At 38.3% G+C, this 19,439-nt stretch overlaps 1 protein-coding gene across 8 annotated transcripts in view; it reads left to right on the top strand.

Annotated features, from left to right (window-relative positions):
• The window catches only part of LOC149064551 (protein-L-isoaspartate O-methyltransferase domain-containing protein 1-like), a 220,838-nt gene extending 218,925 nt beyond the window's left edge, over positions 1 to 1,913 (top strand). For all 8 annotated transcript variants that reach the window (XM_089254636.1, XM_089254637.1, XM_089254640.1 and 5 more), the window contains exon 5: positions 958 to 1,913. In XM_089254636.1, the coding sequence (XP_089110762.1) occupies positions 958 to 1,814 (857 nt within the window). In that variant the 3' untranslated portion in view covers positions 1,815 to 1,913. The remainder of the gene's footprint in view (positions 1 to 957) is intronic.
• The last annotated feature ends 17,526 nt before the right edge of the window (positions 1,914 to 19,439 follow it).

Below are 19,439 nucleotides of genomic sequence, written 5' to 3'. Positions count from 1 at the left end.
ACTGTTGATCCTAGAGACATACTTCGAAAAACGAATACAGGCTCTTCGTACATATGGACTAGCGACTAATTTAATTTCATTATTAATATGAAAGATTTTTTATCTATCCTTTTCAAGTAATTTGCACCGCAAATTCGCCGAACCGTTGATCCTAGTGGTATACTTCCAATATGGAAAAGCATCCGAATAACGTGTAGACCTCAGATACGTCATTCATACTGCCATGGGAATGTATGGTTATTAAAACAAATTTTTATGTGGACACCCTGTCACTGAGATATTTGAATTCAAAAAAATTCGGAGAAGAGTTGGGAAGCAACAGCATAAACGAGGGAAAGAAGCGTTGTTCGTTATTTTATGTTCATTCCCAAATTTTCTCCGATTTTGAATTCAAATATCTCAGCAAATGTTGCACTTGCAAATGTATTTAAGGGGCTAAAGGCAACAATTTTCTAATTGAGTTGGTTTTCGAGGACAGGATGTTCGTATGAAAAGTTAATTTTTTATTTTCATAACTATCCAATCCCTTGCAATATGCATTGGCGCAAAGGGGGTTTGGGGTTCTAGCACTCTTCCCCCCCTCCCTCAAGCCGAGATTATAGTGTTATTTTGCAGGAAAATAACGTAAACCCCCTCCCCCTTCAGAAGGAAAAAAAATTAAAATGTGTGTGAATGAAAAAAGTTGCAGAAAATTCTGCGTACGTCTATGGCAATATGAATGATGTATCATTCTACCTGTTATTTGGATACTTTTTCTAATTTTAAGTATGTGTCTATGATCAACGGTTCCCGGTTATTTGCGGTGAGAGTTGTTAGTTATGCACCATGTGTACGAATTAATACTCATAATCATTAAGTAATTGATAGTATCAATTACTCATTCGCTTTATCAATCGTAAGTGGTTACTTTAGTGGTTGCATCTCTGAAATACATGATTTTTTCCCCTTTATTTATAGCTGAACCTGCTCCTTTATCGCTGCAAGAGATCTGCCGATCAATAGTGAGGTTTCACTTGAGAAGAAACATCAGTGCAGAAAATCCTGCATTGAAGAGCGAGAGCAGACGACATAATGCCAAAAGGAAAAAAGATCATCGTGTCAAACAAATAGTTATCCCACTTTTTGAAGAAAATTTTGAAGGCTCATTCAACACTCAGGCAGGTGAAAATGATGGAGACGATGACAGTCATTTTCCCAGTCTACCTTCGAAGATCGATTCTCAAAGCAGTCAAATAAACTCTTTCATATATTCTTCAACAGATGACATGATTATTGATGAATCTCGATCAAGTGAATACATTGTCCCTTTGCAAACGGAAAAAGAAGAGTTTGAAGTCCAGCAACCAGAAATAGATAATCAGTGTGATTTTACCAATGCGAATGCCACCAGCGAAAGATCGAACGGAAATTTCCTCACGGACAACCGTGTGTCAGACTCTACTATATTTCAAGTGGATATGAAAGTATGGAACGAATCGTTGGAAACTGAATGTGATCTTCCACGTGGCATAGAAGATAGTGACGTCGTTCCCGGGGGAAAAAAATCGGATACCTTGCACGATCGTCTCTTGAAACAAACTGACAGCCGTGATGAATTTAATTGTGAACAAGCTACTACGTTATTTCTCAAGCATATAGACTCTGACGATGATGAAAATAGCTCTAATACAGGTGGTGAAAAAAAATCAAGTGATCACGAGTGTGAAGTAACTTCTCTTCATAACTACTATTCATATTTTATGCGAAAAAAGATTAATGCTCTTCCTCTTCCATGTACTTTGAAGTCATATTTGAACTATCAAAGACCTTTGTGACACAAATTCTCATGAATGTTTCGAAAGCAAAATCGATTGTACCTTTCGTAGTTTCGCAGTCAAAATCATGTGCAATATACACAGTATATCGTATGTTTATGCATGTGTAACCTATAATTGGTTTGTGTTCGTTTTTTTCTCCCCCCCTTCACGTTCAACGTTTTCACTTCAATTTGCTTCATTATTTAAATTTTACATAATCGCCAAACACGACGTTATTTTCAAACACAACTATTATTTTTCACAACCCTTCAAATCTGTACTTCAGACCTGCCAACTCTCCGGACTTTTTACCCTCCCTGCTGCTCTCCGAAATTTCTCCCGATTTTAGCCAAAAATTACGAGAAACGTTTTCCTTGGAAAACAGTGCTCAATCGACAACTGGTTGTGCGTTCCGCCATCTCCCCTTAGGGCGATAATCGCGCTCGTCTGACATCAGCTTGAAAACCGATTTTTATTTTGCCATTTTTTTTTATGCGCGATGTTTCGGAAGACTAGTTCGCCGGCTCATGCGAATTTCTCTCACGAGAACTCTAGATTCCGCGTATTGCGAGAATATGTATACAAACTTCCCCCGCCCCCGTTTCATTGGTTCTGTCGCGCCGTCAGAATCGCTGGTGTCCTCAGCCACGCTTCCAAATCGGTTTTTGTTTGGTTTGGCGTAGCACCGCGCAAGGCCAGTCTAAATTCTGCTTGTGCGTGCTTTTTTCCGATTCTTAAAACCCGCATCGTTTCCAATTGGTTAAAAACCTGAATTTCAACGTTTTTAGTTTTCAGGTTTTGAACAGCTAACGGGAAATATTTCTTGGTGTTCCCTATTCCGGCAATCGGTAGTGATCGGGCCAATGGAAATGGGGGAACACTCCGTTCATTTGCATAGCGTGTCGCCGCTTTAGCTATGAGAATAAGAAAATTCCCCGAAAAAATGTTTTCTTTTGAATGAATTTAAAATCCTTTTAATGAATTTTTCTTTTCGGTCAAGCGTCTCGCGTGTCGAACTAGTATTTGAGCTAGAGTGTGAGCGATAGAAGATAATGATTTATTGATTAAAAATAAAATATTTGTCAATTTTCTTTTGAAAATTCAAACTTGGTACTCTGGTAAATTTGAAAATATTTAAATTGTTCAACATCAGTAGTTAGGGAAAAAAGATGACGATATTGTCAATATCGGTCGTCTTTTTTCCACAGGGGAAATCATCATTCCAAGGGGATCATCAGCTATTATTTCAGAATATGCAGAAATGATGAGAAATATCCTAACAAAAATTTTTAAATGCACAATAAAATGTAAATAAAAAGTTAATGATAATTCAGTACTTAAAGGTAATTTTAAAATAACGAGAGGAAACAATTCCAGAAACTGATGAATATTTTAGAATTGAAGAATTAAAAATAACTCAAAGAAATAGTTCCAGCACCAATGAAAATTCAGAATTAATGCAAGAAATAATTTAAGAATTGATGAATGCCTCCAATAAGTTACCGTGAGTGCGGGACCCGGTGCAACCGCACCTGCCGCACATATCTAAGGGCGGCTGTAGACTTACAGAACCATGAATTCGTTTGGGACGCAATGTAGCCAGATTGCTTTTCAGGCAGAAATTGCGAGTGCTTTGACACGTAGACTGCTCAACACTAATTTTATTGCCAAAACTTTTTAGTGATTTCAGGGTAATTTTAAGTGCTGATTCTGAATCTGGCATTGTTTTTTTTCAAATGCTCTAATTTTTAATATAAAGTGAAAACTAAATTTCAGTAGTATTACATAAGCAGCACACAAATCGCATTTAAATCTGCGAGCGGAGTTTTCATCACTAGCAAGCTTGAATCAATGGAATGAATCAATTTAATTACTACAACTCTTACTACTTACGATTTTTACTACAACTCTTCATCGTTCTCTGCTTTGTAATCATTCAAAAAATTCTCAATGACCGATATGAAACATGATCAAACTGAAGATTTATAATATCCGTCAAAAATGCTGAAAATTTCGAATCTTCAAGAAATTTGAATTTGAGAACCATCAAAAATCCGTGCTCACAGCTTATCATTTTTTTTGTAAATGTATTGGAAGCACTCGCCACTTTATTTATTGAGTGCCTTATCGAATTGCTTCACTAAGCCGAGTTTTACAATGAAGTGATGGGAGATGTATTTTGTCTATGAACCGCTGGCTCTCTGATATTTTCTTTGTTGTCCCAGAAAAATGTTTATCCGTTCAAGATCAATACAAATAACGACCACTCATATCTAATGATGAGAGATACATAAATTTTGGGGCATAAAATTTTCTAAATCAGATTTTGCATTTAATCGCAAAAATGAATAAAACTAACGATACATTTTTCCTTCAGGCTTCATTTTTAAGTGAAGTATTAAAGTGCTTAGTTAAAAGCTAATATTTCAGTGTGCAGTCTCTCTATGTCTCCTTTAATAGTAGGTACTAAGTTATAATACAGTCGACCCTCGGTTTGCGAAGTTAATTCATTCCTGAGATCCGTTCGCAAACCGAAATACTTTTCCCTATAGGAGAATCAATGTAAAATAGATTTATTTGTTTCTGGGACCCCGAAGTTTTTCTACAGTGTCAATACACACTTTTCTTTACACTTTTACTCTTTACACTTTTTCACGCTCAAGCGCATAACATGCAACCCATTGAAATAATACTAACAATAAAAACACTTTTTTTTTTCTACGGAGGAACAATCCAAACCCAACGAGAAAACGGACATATATCCTATACCAGGGCAGAGCCGTACCCATGTCTAGTCTCATTAATTTCATCTCTGTGTCAAAGCCCTCGAAATTTGTGCCTACCAAGCAATCTAGCTACAATGCGTTCCAAACCGAATTCATGGTTTTATAAGTCACTTGCTGCCAAGCTTCATCAACAAGCACTACGAGCAATGTAGGATATTAAAATGATGTTTCTAGAAATCAGATAATTATGGTAATTATGTGTGTCAAAGATTATTGCAAAACGTTTCAAAAATTTCTTTGATGAAAACCGTCTCAAAGTTTGAAATGATAAGCTGGTCCATGAGCTGGATAAAAGGAGGTGAATTCGGAAGAAAGTAACAAAAAAAAAAAACACCTCAATTTCTCTACTATCATTTCGAATTTAGTCAAATATTTTTCGACTTGCGTGTTCGTAAACTTAATCAATTTTTGTTGTTGGTAAACCGAATTGAAGCAAATCGAGATGTTCGTAAATCGAGGGTTGACTGTGTCAGCGTCCTCGTTATTAGCGGGACTACGAAGATTTTGAATAACTGCCTTTGCAAAGTTCAAGTAGGTAGTGGAAATTCATTGTTCATTTAAAATGTGCATGACCACCAATAGAAGTCTTTTAGATGACTACTGAAAGTACTAGTATGATTTTATTCCAGGGTTTTGTTTTCCAACGTGAAAAATTTTGAACCCTTGAAAAATTATGAATATTTGTTTAATATACAGGGTGTCCCAAAAGTCCGCGTTCTCTCTCTGAAACAAGAATTCTCACTTGTAGTAGATAAAAATGCCAAAAATATGTTTTTGGCACATAGGCGGCGATAGACTGGAAGGGCTGGGGGGGGGGGCACGATGATGATGATGATAGTTATGCATGTATGTGAGTACGTGCAGCACACGCTTACGTGTAAGTAGGTCACGGTGAATGTGATAAGCACGGTGATTATGCATAATTGCCGTGTTCTTTATGAATATGAAACCATTTTGGTAAGTGGATAAAATTTTGCGGATTCATCACAATTTCCGGTGATTATGTATAATCTCCAGCTCGTGTTGCTAAATATGATAAATCTTCAACGAATTATCTGAATTTTCCGGACATTTTGCTGGCACTTCAGTCTATGCTGATAAATGTGAAAAAAAACTAATTTATTACAAGACATAATAATTTATACGTTTTAATACTGATAAAAATGAAATTAAAATTAGTTTTATATTTTTATGGACAAACATCCGTAGTAGAACCATCACGTTACGGAAAATACTGATCAGTGGTCTAATTTAAGCTATAACATGATTTCTTTCATATTTATCATGAAAGAAATCATGTTATAGCTTAAATTAGACCACTGATCAGTATTTTCCGTAACGTGATGGTTATACACTTGCCAACTTCATTCGAAAATTATGCATAATCACCAATAAATACAGGAAAATTTATTAAACTTACCGAGACGATTAGTGATTATGCATAATAACCGACGATTATAGACAACCTCCGATTTATCACATTTATATATGTAATACAGTATACATACAATATATTATGTGCAAATAGTATAACGTACATAAATACAAACATGCGGAAATGAAAAAAAAAGTTCAAACCTAGGAAACTGGTTAAATGGCTTAGATTGATGTACACAAACTACAAGAGGCATAAACTTCCTCGGATAAAAAACGAAACGTAATTTTTAAAAACAAATTTTTTAGAATTGGAAAAAAATTAATCAAAAATGTTGTTTAACCCTATCACTGTCACCTGTGGTTAGCTATATTCAGTGAACATGGTACATTTCAAAAGGACACAGTGAAAGGTTTAATCAATTACTGAGCGCAAAAGAATACACCAATGAAAAAAGAACCTCCCTGATCTGGCCTATCCGAAACCAAGGATTAGCCGAGCCAGAGAGAAGAATCTGGTTGAACGAGAAAGATTGATACCAGTGCGACATTGTACAGTACTGAATATTTCTATTACTTCTTCATAGAGAAAAATATTGCATACAATAATTTAAAATTTTTTTTTAATAAATTGCAATCAAAATAGATTTTATTTTATAGAGGAACTTACTGCGAATTACTGTATAGCTCACTAAAGAAATCCACCTCCACAACAACTGTGTGCAAGTCTGCGCAGTTTCAATGGAGTGTAATCGTTCTTTTTTCGCATTTTGAAATGTATATGTCAATCAGAACATCTAGGTCTAAATTGTTGATTAAGTCTGACTCCAAAAACAAAACCATGAGGTCCGAAAAGCGCTCTTGGTTCATCGAACACCTCAGTCAACTACTGATTCTCCTCATGGCTGAAAACGATCTCTCGCAACTAGCGCTGCTTGATGGCAATGTCAGACATATTTTTAAGAGAGTCTTCACATTGGGATATATGTGTGTGTTCATAACATTTTGCTTCATTTGTTCAACAATATTGTTGAGAGGCATGTCTGGTGGGATTCGGCTGACATTGTTTAGAACTGTAATTTCTGCTTCAGTCAGTGCTCCATCAATCCCTAGTACAGCATACATGTTCATGAAAAATTTTGATTCCTTTACGTTAAGGCGAAGAAACTTCTCGCTAGATTTTGCAATTTCCAATGCTTCTCCAGAGAATCTTCTTTTCATTTCTTGCAACAAAATGTCTAAAAAAGGGTAATAGAAATCGCGCTTATACTTTTGTTTCAACTCAGTTTCAACATTTCCTGTTCCAAAAACTTCGTTTTCTGAACTTCTCCCTTCTATCCTCGTTTTCTGTCCAACAGATGTCATCACTATGTAGCTATCTAGGCTCTTCGTTATCAACCTAGGCCGTTTAGGATTATAACACTCCCCTTTCTCCATCACTTCAACTGTAACAGGAATTGCATGAAGGTCAAAGTCTTTGTCCATTTTTTTTATTTCATACCATTTCTGATCCCATCCATTACCGTTCCTTTTTGTTTCCAACTCTTTGATCACTCCATCGGCTGCTTAGGCACATTGGGCAATGCAAGTGTCTTCTCTTTGTAATGCTTTACCAAGGACATTAATGAGAGGCAGCGATTCTGTAAATACCGCCAAACAAACAACAAAATCCAGTGATTTCATAGACATTAAAAGTCCTCTAGTCTCAGCAGATTTTGAGCTTCTCATGTCTGTTGCCCTGTTATTCAAGACCGTGATAATAGCTCCGTAGTTGCGCTTTACAGCAAGCACAACCGTGGCTCTACAAGACCAACGAGTGTCACTGAGCTTATTGATATCAGAAGGGCCAGGTAATGTTATGTTTAGTTCTTTTTGAATAGTTTGGAATTCAGCATGCATGTCAGGATATGACATAAAGCGGTACAATGATTGCATAATGTTGAAAAAATTGCAACAAAAATCATTTTCTTTACATGCAGCAACAAGAACCAAATTTACCTTATGTGCCAAGCAATGTACATATACAGCAAACGGGTTGCTATCCCTTATGATCTTTTGTAAACCATTTTTTACCCCTGCCAACACACTAGCGCTATCGTATGATTGCCCAATCATTAATGTATGGATACCGACTTCATCAAGAAATCCTTGAATAATCATAGCAAGGGCATCTGCATTTCGTGAAATAGAAACATCTATAATGCCAAGTATTCTTTCTTTTATATCCTTGTTCTTGAGATAGCGAATGCAAATTGACAATTGCTGCACTCTATGACATTTCGCCTCGTCGACCATCGGAGAAAAATACCCAGCTTCATTTATTTCATTTACTATTTTTCTCAGCACTTCACTTCTCACTATTTCTAATAGTTCATTTTGTACATGAGGGCTCGTCAAATTATGGTAATGCCCATACTTTTCTTTAAATGTTTGGTCATATTTACAAAAAAAAGTTCACACAATTCTAAAAAATTACCTTTGTTATTTGATTTATCAGATTCATCGTGGCCACGAAGAGCCAAACCTTGCTTCGCAAAGTACAATAAAATGTCTAAAATCTTCCTGAAGTACGCTCTGTTTTCACTTACAAGTACTTTATGGGAATCTGATATTTTAGTTGCAACGGAATCGGTTGGTTTTCGAAAATCGAGCAACTTAGAGATTGAAAACAAGTGTACTGCACTTACCGCATGTTTATGCAGTTTTTCGCTAGTTTTCTTCCAATTGTTCATGTCTCGCGTTGTAAATAAATCCTCCTTGTTTCCTGAGGGGAAATTTCTACACGCGAAGCAGAACACTGCGTCTTCTTTAACACTGTATTCCAGCCAGTCGTATTTCTCGTAATGCGAAGCTGTAAAACTTCTATTGGCACCCGAAACATTGGACAGAGGATAACTATATATTTGTTAAGTTATAAATTTTAAAGTACTCGCAGTATTTATTGACCCAGGGTACAAAGACGTGAAGTCAATATATTTTGCAGTGCCTTTAAAGAAAAGTTCAGTGGCATTGGTTCTTCCACCATAAAACGCATCCCTGGGTGCCAGCCTGTCGACTAAGTGAAAATCCACCAAGAAATTTTTCAGATCCCCGTCTGTTTTCTTCAGAGCATTGAAATTATGCTCCCACATAACTTCAAGATTGAAGCCGCCTTGACGAAACTTTTGTTCTTGCTCTAGTGTCTTCTTGTGGAGTTCCTACATATACGTGTGAGTACTGGGGTTCACCATATCTTTCTCGAAGCACTGTGAACACCCGTGCCTGTAACATCCTGGAAAAAAAAAAAGAAACAAAGCATATCGTATATAAATAAAATAAAACATGTAGTAAAGTAAAATAAAATTAATTAATATTACTTACCGTGAAACAGATAGACCGTGTTTGTTTCAGCACAGAAACCGTCCACGCTGAGACCAAGCACTCTAGTTTCTCCCGTCCCGTTTCTGGAATGGTGAATGTTCAGGCTATGCTTGTGGCTAAGATACGCTAACCATTCAACGCCTAGACGGCTGCTATTGCTGACATAGCCGTTGAATAGGAACCATTCCAATCGTGCCGCCTTCGATATATTTTGACCTGTAGGTCGCCATACAGGCCGAGGCTATGGTGAGGTACTGGAATGGGTCGACCCCGGTTAATTCCAAGAACTTACGAAACTGCAAGCAGCATCGTCGAAGAATATTGTTGCGGATAATTTTCCACAAGACTTCGTGATTCTAAAACAAGAAGCGTTCCGACGGACAAACACAGATTTATTTACAGAACAACAATTTACACGTATTTACAGCCTAATCAGAGAGCTAACTACGTTCTCTCAACGTTTAAACACGACTGACTTTTCATCCAGTATCTCTCTTATTCGAGTCTCCTTGAGCCTGTCTAGCCTGCCATCTTGTGAGCGCCGCACTATTTATAACCCCGACAGAAACTTCGAGAAATGGAACATTCCACAAAATTCTATCTTACAGTTTCATAGTTGGCGGCGCCACTGTACGGAGGGGCCGAACCAATGTCTGGAGGGGGCGGGACTTTCTGGAATGTTCTCACCAATAGCATCTTCCTCCGATGAACCGAAACCGGCATCAACCGATTTCGATATTTCTGAGAGCAATCGATCAAATCGCGCCATCTATCGCTTACAGATCGTAACAATATCAACGTCTGACCTAAAAAATGTTAATCATAGTATAGAAATGTTAAAACAATGGAAGAAAAAATCGAAACGATAATATGAAATAAAACAATAAATGTTAAAACAAAATGAATAAAATATAATCAATGTAATTATGGAGAAGAAAACAACTCTTACTTGCAGTATTCGTACATTTCGTGTTTAAACATCAAGGCTGCGCTCATTAACAAACCTGGTCCTCAAAGACCCACTACGGATACTGGTGTTCCTGCGGATGTAGCTAAAGACGATGGGGAACTTTCTGACGAATCAGAGCATGACAGTGACCACAACAATGATTACTTCACGCAAGTGAACCACAGAAGAAAGAAATCGGGTATTCCCCAAATAGTTATCACCAAATGGGGTGAAAACTGGATTAATGACTTCAAAAGAATTAGGGGGATGTGCGAATTCCCTCCGGTAGCCAAACCAACATCGAGAAATATATTATTAAATGTCTTTTCTGAAAAAGATCATAGAACGGCTACTAAGTATTTAAATGAAAAGAATCTGGAATACCACACATACCAACTAGACAGTGAGAGATCTCTAAAATTCGTCATCAGAGGCCTTCCGGCGAACACCAGCTTTGAGGACATTAAATCAGATTTGATAAACAAGGGTTTTGAGATCAAAAAAATCTCCAATATGAGAAATTATTCCACTGAACGTATTCTACCACTGTTCTTGGTAGAAGTACCTATCAGCAGCAAAGAAATTGCCAACTTAGTTGATATTCAAGACGTACCAATTGAAATAGACCGTTACAGAGGTAATAAATTCCCTCTACAATGTAGAAATTGTTTATTATTCGGACATTCATCATACTACTGTTTTAATTCACCAAACTGTGCTTTTTGTGCCCTTGGACACAGCACCAGAGATTGCCCCTCAAAAGGGAATCAATCTAAAATGAAATGTATTATGTGTGGTGGTCCACACACTGGAACTTTCACAGGCTGTCCACAAAGACCTTCCAGTAGAAGTGACAGGGCAAGAACTTTTCTTCCCAAGCTACCTCCCAGCTTAATGAACTTTCCCTCTTTGGAAAAAAGTTCTAACAAGTCTGAAACAAGTCAACCCCTTCACATCTTCAGTCCTTCGTCCACAAGTGGGCTACCGTCTAGACCTCGAATAAATCCTTGGAACATAGGGGCTAACAATAATGACAAGCAGTCGACTCAAGACCAAGAACCCCCTGTGGAAATAACGAGGAAAGATTTACACATTTTGGGGCAAGGCAAGCCACAGCTTTCCATGGAAGAATTATCAGCGGAGCTGCACAACAAATTTTTAGAGGCAGAGCGTGAAAAACTTACTAAATTCAAAGCCAGCGAAACAGGAATGAGATATAAAGAAGTCTTAGAAGATTTCATGACCCATCATGCTGTACAGGACAAACTTGAACTGGAGTTGGAAGTGACGAATCAGGATAAGGGTGTGTCTTCAACAAACCTCTCCCTTCTACGGCCTTCACTTTTCCGGAACTATTATGATAACAAATGTGATCAAACCTACATCATAGTCGAAAGTATAGAAGAGAATATAGACAGAGACTTACCAAATAATGACAACTCACAAAATAAAGTTTTAGTCCATCCAACAGCAGCAACTCATTCCCCTGCTCAAAATATTGAACAATTCCTGAACCTCTTAGAACCGTTCTTGAGGGAACTGGGTCTATCCAGGGACAAAATTGAATTCATACTGCAATTTTTGATAACTATAATCTCACACTCCAACAATTAGCACGCCAAGACTTGCCAGCAGCAAACCGCTGCGTATTATGGCATGGAATGCCACAAGTCTGAGAAATGACCTTAGAGAGTTTGGGCAGGCACTCTACGACATGGAAATTGATGTAGCCCTCATATGCGAAACATGGCTGAAGCCTTCACACACCACTAACATATTTAACTACACCTGCCTCAGAAAAGATAGACTAAACGAAAGAGGAGGTGGAATAGTAGTCTTCATCAAAAATGATATACCATTTAAAGAACTTGATACACCAGACTCCGACTTCATGGAAAAACTGGCAGTTACCATCTTTATTAACAGGCATCCGATATCTCTATGTGCGATATACAAGCCACCTAGAAACAGACTTGACCTGAATCTACTTAACTTTCTGATCAACACCAACAATCCAATTCTACTGGCTGGGGACTGGAATTGCAAAAGTCCTGCCTTCTGCAGTAACAGATCAAATTCTTGTGGTAGAATTCTGGAAAGATGGTGTAGAAACAAATGCCTACACACCAACCCATCACCCTGGAGGGCGGGGTTCACCGGATGTACTTGACTATGGTCTTTCTAAAAACTTTCGGAATAATGTTGACTTAGAATCGTTCACTGGCCTCAACTCAACACATAATCCAATCATATTCACGATTGATCTAACAAGGCCTCAAGATGCTCCTTTCTGCCTTGCCACTGACTGGAATAAATTCAGGGATCTGCTAGATGTTGACGAAGTTCTCGAGCTTCGGCATGCAAACAAGGAGGAAGTTGATGCAGCAACGGTCATCTTTTCGGACAGTATTAAAGCCGCATTACACAATTCAACTAGAAAAATCAAATATCCAGGAAACAAATTTGGAATCTCTCTTGAGCTAAAGGAAAAAATTAGACTCAAAAATAAAATAAGAAAATCCTGGCAAAGATTTCGTCGCCCTTTGGATAAAGTTGCACTCAATCGACTGGAAAAGGAAATCAGGAAAGAAATCAAAGGATTCGTCAACGAGCGCTTTTCGAACTTCGTTGAAGAGGCCACTGCGAGTGAAGGTTCCCTTTGGAAAGTTTGGAAGACCTGTAAAAAGAAAACCAAGAAAATTACCAAAATTCAAAACGAACGAGGTGAACTGGTTTTCACTGATGCTGAGATAGGGTAAGTGCTTGCCGAAACCTATGAGGGTCAATTCAAACCTAACACGAATCAACCGATTGGCACTCAGCGGGAACACTTGCATAAAATTGAGGAATTTCTCAACAGACCACTTCATCAGAGTCTTAGTGGGTTTCAAGATTCAGAGCTAACAACTATGGAGGAGGTTAGAGAAGTTATTAACAAGCTCTCGATCAAGAAAGCCTCTGGACTGGATGAAATCTCCAATCTTGCTCTCAAAAATCTGCCCCTATCTGCCCTTATGACTCTCACCAATATTTTTAATAGCTTGTTAAAAACTTGTCACTTCCCGAAGATATGGAAGCTTTCAGTAATCAAACCTATCCACAAATCTGGCTCTAACCCTCTCATAGCCAAAAATTTCCGACCGATCAGCCTTCTGAGCAATATATCTAAGATGTTTGAACGTATTCTTCTTATACGATTCAATAACTATCTCGAATCTTCTAATTTTCTTCGTCCTGAGCAGCATGGATTTAGAAGAAACCACTCCTGTGTCACACAGCTGCATCGAGTCGTAGAATTCGCAATACAAGCCTTCAACCACAAGGATTTCACCTGCGCAATGTGCTTGGACATTAGCAAGGCGTTTGACAAAACGAATCACGTAACTCTGTTGGCCAAGCTTGTTGAATACGGTTTTCCTGACCACTACGTGTTGTTCTTCAACAGCTATCTTAAAGACAGGCATTTTCTGGTAAAAAATGGAAATGCTTGTTCTTCTGTTCGTCCAATAAGAGCCTCGGTTCCCCAAGGATCAGTTCTTGGACCTCAGCTCTTCTCCATCTACATCAATGACTTCCCTGCCCCCCAAATGGGCATACTGGGACTCTTTGCGGATGATGCAATTATTATCACCAACAACAGAAAATCTGATAAATGCAGAGAAAATCTTCAGGAGACTCTAGAGGAGGTTGAAGACTGGTGTGAGGATAATGCTGTCGAGCTTAATCATGCCAAGTGTCAGTTCATCTGGTTAACAAGAAGAACCAAATTCACTAGAGCACCAATCTACCTGGGCAGAGAAGCCATAAGACCTGTGAAGGAAGTGAAATATTTGGGATGTATTCTAAACCAATCATTATCCTTCGTTCCGCAAATAAATCACGTAAGAACTAAGGCTACCCAAACCATGGGAATTATGTCACGCATTACATTTCCAAGTGCAAGACTAACTCTTAAAAACAAAGTCATATTGTTTAAATCAATCATTAGACCTATCATGACCTACGCCGCCCCAGTATGGGCTCATGTTTCAAAAACCAACATGCAGCGTCTGCAAAGTCAACAGAATAAAATACTGAGAACTCTTGTGCGTGCACCAAAGTACATCAGAGGGGCTGACATTAGAAAAGACCTGAAGATTCCAACCATCCTCAACTACATCCAACAAATCTCAGAGGATCACTTTGAAAGGATGAGGAACTCAGAATACGAGCATCTGAGAGAGCTGGTCGATTACAACCCACGTGAAAGACTAAAATTTCTTAGACCTCAAAACGTGCTGCACGTGCCATGGTCGGTGCGCTAGAGTCTGAACTACTGAGCTGTATAATCTTTGTCGATCTATCATAATATTTTTGTACTTTTAATTTGCTATCGAAATAATCGATCAACTGTATTGCATAGAGTGGCATTGTGGTTTGATGCACATGACTGATCTTGCACTGCACCAATTTGTATAATTTCGGCTAACACACTTGTTTTTCTATGACTTCTTTTGTATGTTAGATTTATTTTTTATTATTATTTTCTCATTAGTGCATTATGTAGCGTTTTGGTGAATTGTACATAAGTAATTTCATTTTTGTGTCCATTATAATATACATTTATCGCATAATATGTATGTGTATGTATGTATGTGTATATATATATATATATATTTGTTTTACTACTATTGATTTTACTGATCAACTGCTCTATTGCATAGAGTGGCATTTTGGTGAAGTTTGGCTGATCTTTGTTTGATCTTTATTTTACTATTCTGATGGTAGCATTTATCGGACTGTATGTGTTTTTGTTTTTTTTTTCTCTCTATTAACTTACAAGCACTTCACATCTACACAAACACGCACAAACTTGTCTATAACCCTCTTCATAGCTAGCAAGAGCAGTCTGTAAGTCGCCAGGCAGCCCCTTTGGGCTGGGCAGCGACGAGAAAAATTAAATTCTGTCTGTCTGTGTCGTGTTTAAACACGAATTTTCCGCTCTTTCTTCCCTCGTATCAGTTGTCGAATTTCGCTTTCGTTTCGACGGCGAAAGCTTCCGGATTGAAGAAGTTCTTGGAAGGAAGGGGTCCATTGTAGTCCTGGTTTTCCGGTCGGTTGAAAAGGTGGGGAAAGTACCCTTTCTTCAGTTCTTCCAAACCGAAAGTTTTCGGCAGTTTGGACAAAGCCCTAGGGAGAAAATTGAGGCTGTCGATAACTCGGATGTTGAGAGTGTCCAGCCTCAAAGCCATGATCTTGGATCCAGACGGGACAACAGAAGGTTTGACTCCTTGCTCCAAGAGATATCTGAAAATAAAAAATAACGCATGCGCTATAAAATTTATCACAAAATGCATGCGTTATAAAAATAAAACAAGCATGATAAAATTTTCGAAAAAAACTTACTTGTGCAGGAATTGACCATCGAAGCCCTTCATGTTGTGGGCTATTGCGGTGTATCCCTTATGTTCTTTTCGGAAGAGCCAGGCACAGAATTCGTTGATGCTGTCATATCCACTGAAGACAACCTCTTGGCCATCTGCATATTGTGCCATGGCAAAGTTGATCACGTGTTCGCCTAAAGATTGATCCGTCTCGAAATCGAAGAAGACGAGCTTGTCGGAAGTTGTCTTCACATTCTTCTTCTTGACGGAGCAGAGCATGGCCCCCAGGCCAGGATTTTATGCGGGCCCCCTTTATGATGAATTTACAGCGTGAAAAAACAAAAAAGGTAAAAATCGTCCCGGGCCCCAGGGCTGGAGCCTTGTCAGTCCACCCCTTGTGGGGGCCATGGAGCAGAGGTGTTGTTTGTCATGATGGAAATTCTTGCAGTTGCTGCAATACTTCTCGCCACAAACGTGTTAGCCTCGGGACCGCTCTTTTTCTACGAGAAATTTCTTGCATATCGGACATTCGTAGAATTGCTGGCAAAAGCTGCTGTTTTTGCCTCCAAGACTCTTGTGTCTTGCAAAGCAGTCAGCGGATCTGCATGTCCCAACCGTACATGAATCGTCAAAGCAGGTGTTACATCGGACTGCGCATTTATGATACTGGAGATGGTCGTAGGCTTTGTCGCAGTCCACACAGTAGAAACTGGATCCGTGGAATCCTTTAGGAGATGTGATGAGGGCGTAGTGTCCATTGTGAAGTAACAAAAATATTTTCTTGTCTTTCTTAGCCGTCTTGAACACAACCTACATAAAAAAGACATTGGTAAAAAATACTGGTCGACCTTTTATTAGTATTTGGAAGACCTTTTCTGATCTTGACAGCACCTGGTGAGGTCCCTCGTACTGTTATATCGAACCACTGGAAAAATATATATATATGTAGTTATCTAGATTAACCCAGGCTCCTAGTGGTCCGATATACATTTAGAATAAAACGATGACTCATGAAAAGAAAGAATCAGTTAAATTTCAATAGCATTTAATATTTAATCAAATGATCATATGAAAAGAACGAGTTATATTTACACAAAATAAAAGTCAATTAAAAAAAATCCATTTCCACGATATCAAATTCTGCATAATACATAGAAACATACTATATGTTCAATTATAATAATTTTAACTTGATGTTGGAATAACTCCCTTTTAATCACTCTTTATGCCTAATTTCGCCATCTGGCCCCTGTTAATTCCTCCTAATTCAGGTTTTAACTAAACGTCTATAATTTACTAAAAATGTGGTAAGAATTTATTTCCTACTTTTCCTTCATCCCTTTCATCACGGATGATCGCCGCTCCTGATGCTAATCGTTGCAAATGTGTAAAAACAAAAATCTAACTACATATTTTTTCAACTTGATTTCTAGCTTGCACTAATCAATCTAATTTAATTTTTCAAAGATTCCAAAAAGTAAAGTTTTGAGGGGTACCAACCCCCTATTTCTAATTGGTAGTCCGGCTTCAAAGAAAGATCCTTCCATTGGGTGATGAGGATTACGTAGGTACAAATTAGTATTAATATTGACATCATTGGTCAAGGTTCACCCCCTACGATCTTTCGAAGCATATGGGAGGAAGACGTTTTCTGTGGGGGAGAGGGGGGGTGTACAAAAAAAGAAGGAAAAGAAAGAGAGGAAGCAAGAAAGTCAGAAATAAAGTCAATTGCCTGCAGGTGGCAATATAATGGAGGGAGAGAGAGAGAAAAGAAGAATACGGAGAGGCTATTACGCAAACTTTGAAGGGGCCCTTTAAGTAAGCGGCCATAAAATTAAGGAGTGTTGATGCAGGCGAAAGAGCATGTTTTGTACATTGAAATGGCTTAAGTCCCCTTTTCCCTTAGGCTGGGACCTGACTACGGCGCGGTTGCACGCGGTTGACGTTGGGGGGGGGGGGGAGGCATCATCTATAGTTTTATTCTGTCAACGCACAGATACAACTGCAACCGCTGAGCGCGGTTTTTTCAACCGAGAAAATCCACATTTTTTGGGACGGTTGGAGTAACCGGAAAGTTGCCATCATGTATTGCAAAGGCTTGAGCTCCCTGATGACGGTTCGGCTGGACCTGCGGTTGCTCTCTTCCATTGTCTATTAAGTCATTTGACAAGGAGGGTGATGGGATTTCGGATGCACTGGACAAAGGAATTGCTCTCCTTCTCAGGCTGCCATAAAAAAATGAGAGAAGAAGACAAATTCGAGGAACTGTATGGTGAAGTTCCATGCGACGGAAACTAATTCTTTGTTTGGCGCTTTTGCACTGATAACAATAAAAAAAACCAATGAAGAAAAAATTAAATTTTTTTAACTAGTGAAATTTTTTTGCTTTCCTACATGAGCATACATTGAAACTCGGTTATAATCACATTCATAAACTAACTTGATTACGGTAAAACCGAGATGTATATTTTAGAACACTTGAATGAAATGCATTGGATCCCCATTATAACGTTTTACCAAAAAACCAATTAGTTATCTCATCCAAAAGAGTACAAATTACCACGGGGCCCAACCATTTATAATAAATTCATAAAAAATTAGAATTAAAAATAATCAGACATCTGAAGGAATATATTTTTATATTTGAAAATTCTCCATATCAAACTTTTGAAACATTTATTAAAAGCCTAAGTATGAACCGGGGATGAAATATGTCCCTAAGAGCTGCATTGTGTTTGTGTGTTTTGCTTTCATTGTCTTTTTGTTATTTATTTTTGTATCGTATATGAATGTGGCTGTCTATCTGTTGTTTTTGCAATGAAAAAAAACCCATCTAGGCCAGCGGTTCTCAACCGGTGCTCCGTGTGAACTCCCAAGGGCTCCGCGGCCCTCGAGGAAAATAAAAAAAGAACCAGTAAATTTAAAAAAAATAATTATTAATATTTTTGAATAAAAATAAATCAGTAACTTTGATGAATAAATAAAAAATAGGCCTACGGGGCTCCGCCATAGAAATTACATACTGGAAAGGGCTCCGTGGGTCAAAAAAGATTGAGAACCGCTGATTTAGACAAAACGTTGTATGCGAGTAATATCGAAGAGTGCACCAAGACAATTTTCACACCTACCGTTCTTTTCAAGCAGTTTTTAATTTACATACACACACAAAGCCACAACTAGGGAGAGCGGGTCCACTGTATCGAGTGCTGAACTGAAGGGGGCGCCGAATTGCCCCTTTAACACCACTCCTTCTAACCTTTCCTTACACGGGACGCCAAAAGCTTGCTAGCTCCAGTTAAAAAAGTATCCAGCTGCGGCCCTGTATATACCTTAAACCCTGCAACATACATACTGATGTACACGGCCACAACGACATGCGTGGTCAGCCGGGGCAAGCACGCATTTTGGCGTCCCCTTTTAATATTGAAGGAGAGATGAAAGGTTAACATTTGCGCTCCTGTCTGGCTCGGAGTTCGGGGCATCAGTCAGTGCCGTCTTAACGCATGGGCCCACCCGAGCACGGCCCGGGTGCCTCAAGAGAAGAGGGGCCTCCCAAAAATGAGATCCGATTGAAATTTTAAAGGATTTACCATGTAGGGCCTCCTAAAAACCACTTGGTCCGGGGGGTCCATAATACTCTTAAGACGACCATTCATAATGTTTTTTAAAATTTGATTTTTTGCAGTTTTTAAAACATTAAATTTTCAGAAATTTTATTTCGATTCCTATCTGAATTTTTTTTTCCTGACCATCAAAAGAAATATATATTTTTTTAAATAGGTGAAAATAATTTTTTTCTTGATTTTTTTTT

This window comes from Pholcus phalangioides, unplaced genomic scaffold (assembly GCF_987345545.1).
Source record: "Pholcus phalangioides strain wild (caught in Gottingen) unplaced genomic scaffold, Ppha-v1.0 ptg000042l_1, whole genome shotgun sequence".
NCBI classification, from domain to species: domain Eukaryota; kingdom Metazoa; phylum Arthropoda; class Arachnida; order Araneae; family Pholcidae; genus Pholcus; species Pholcus phalangioides.
This window is presented reverse-complemented; position numbering and strand designations above follow the sequence as displayed.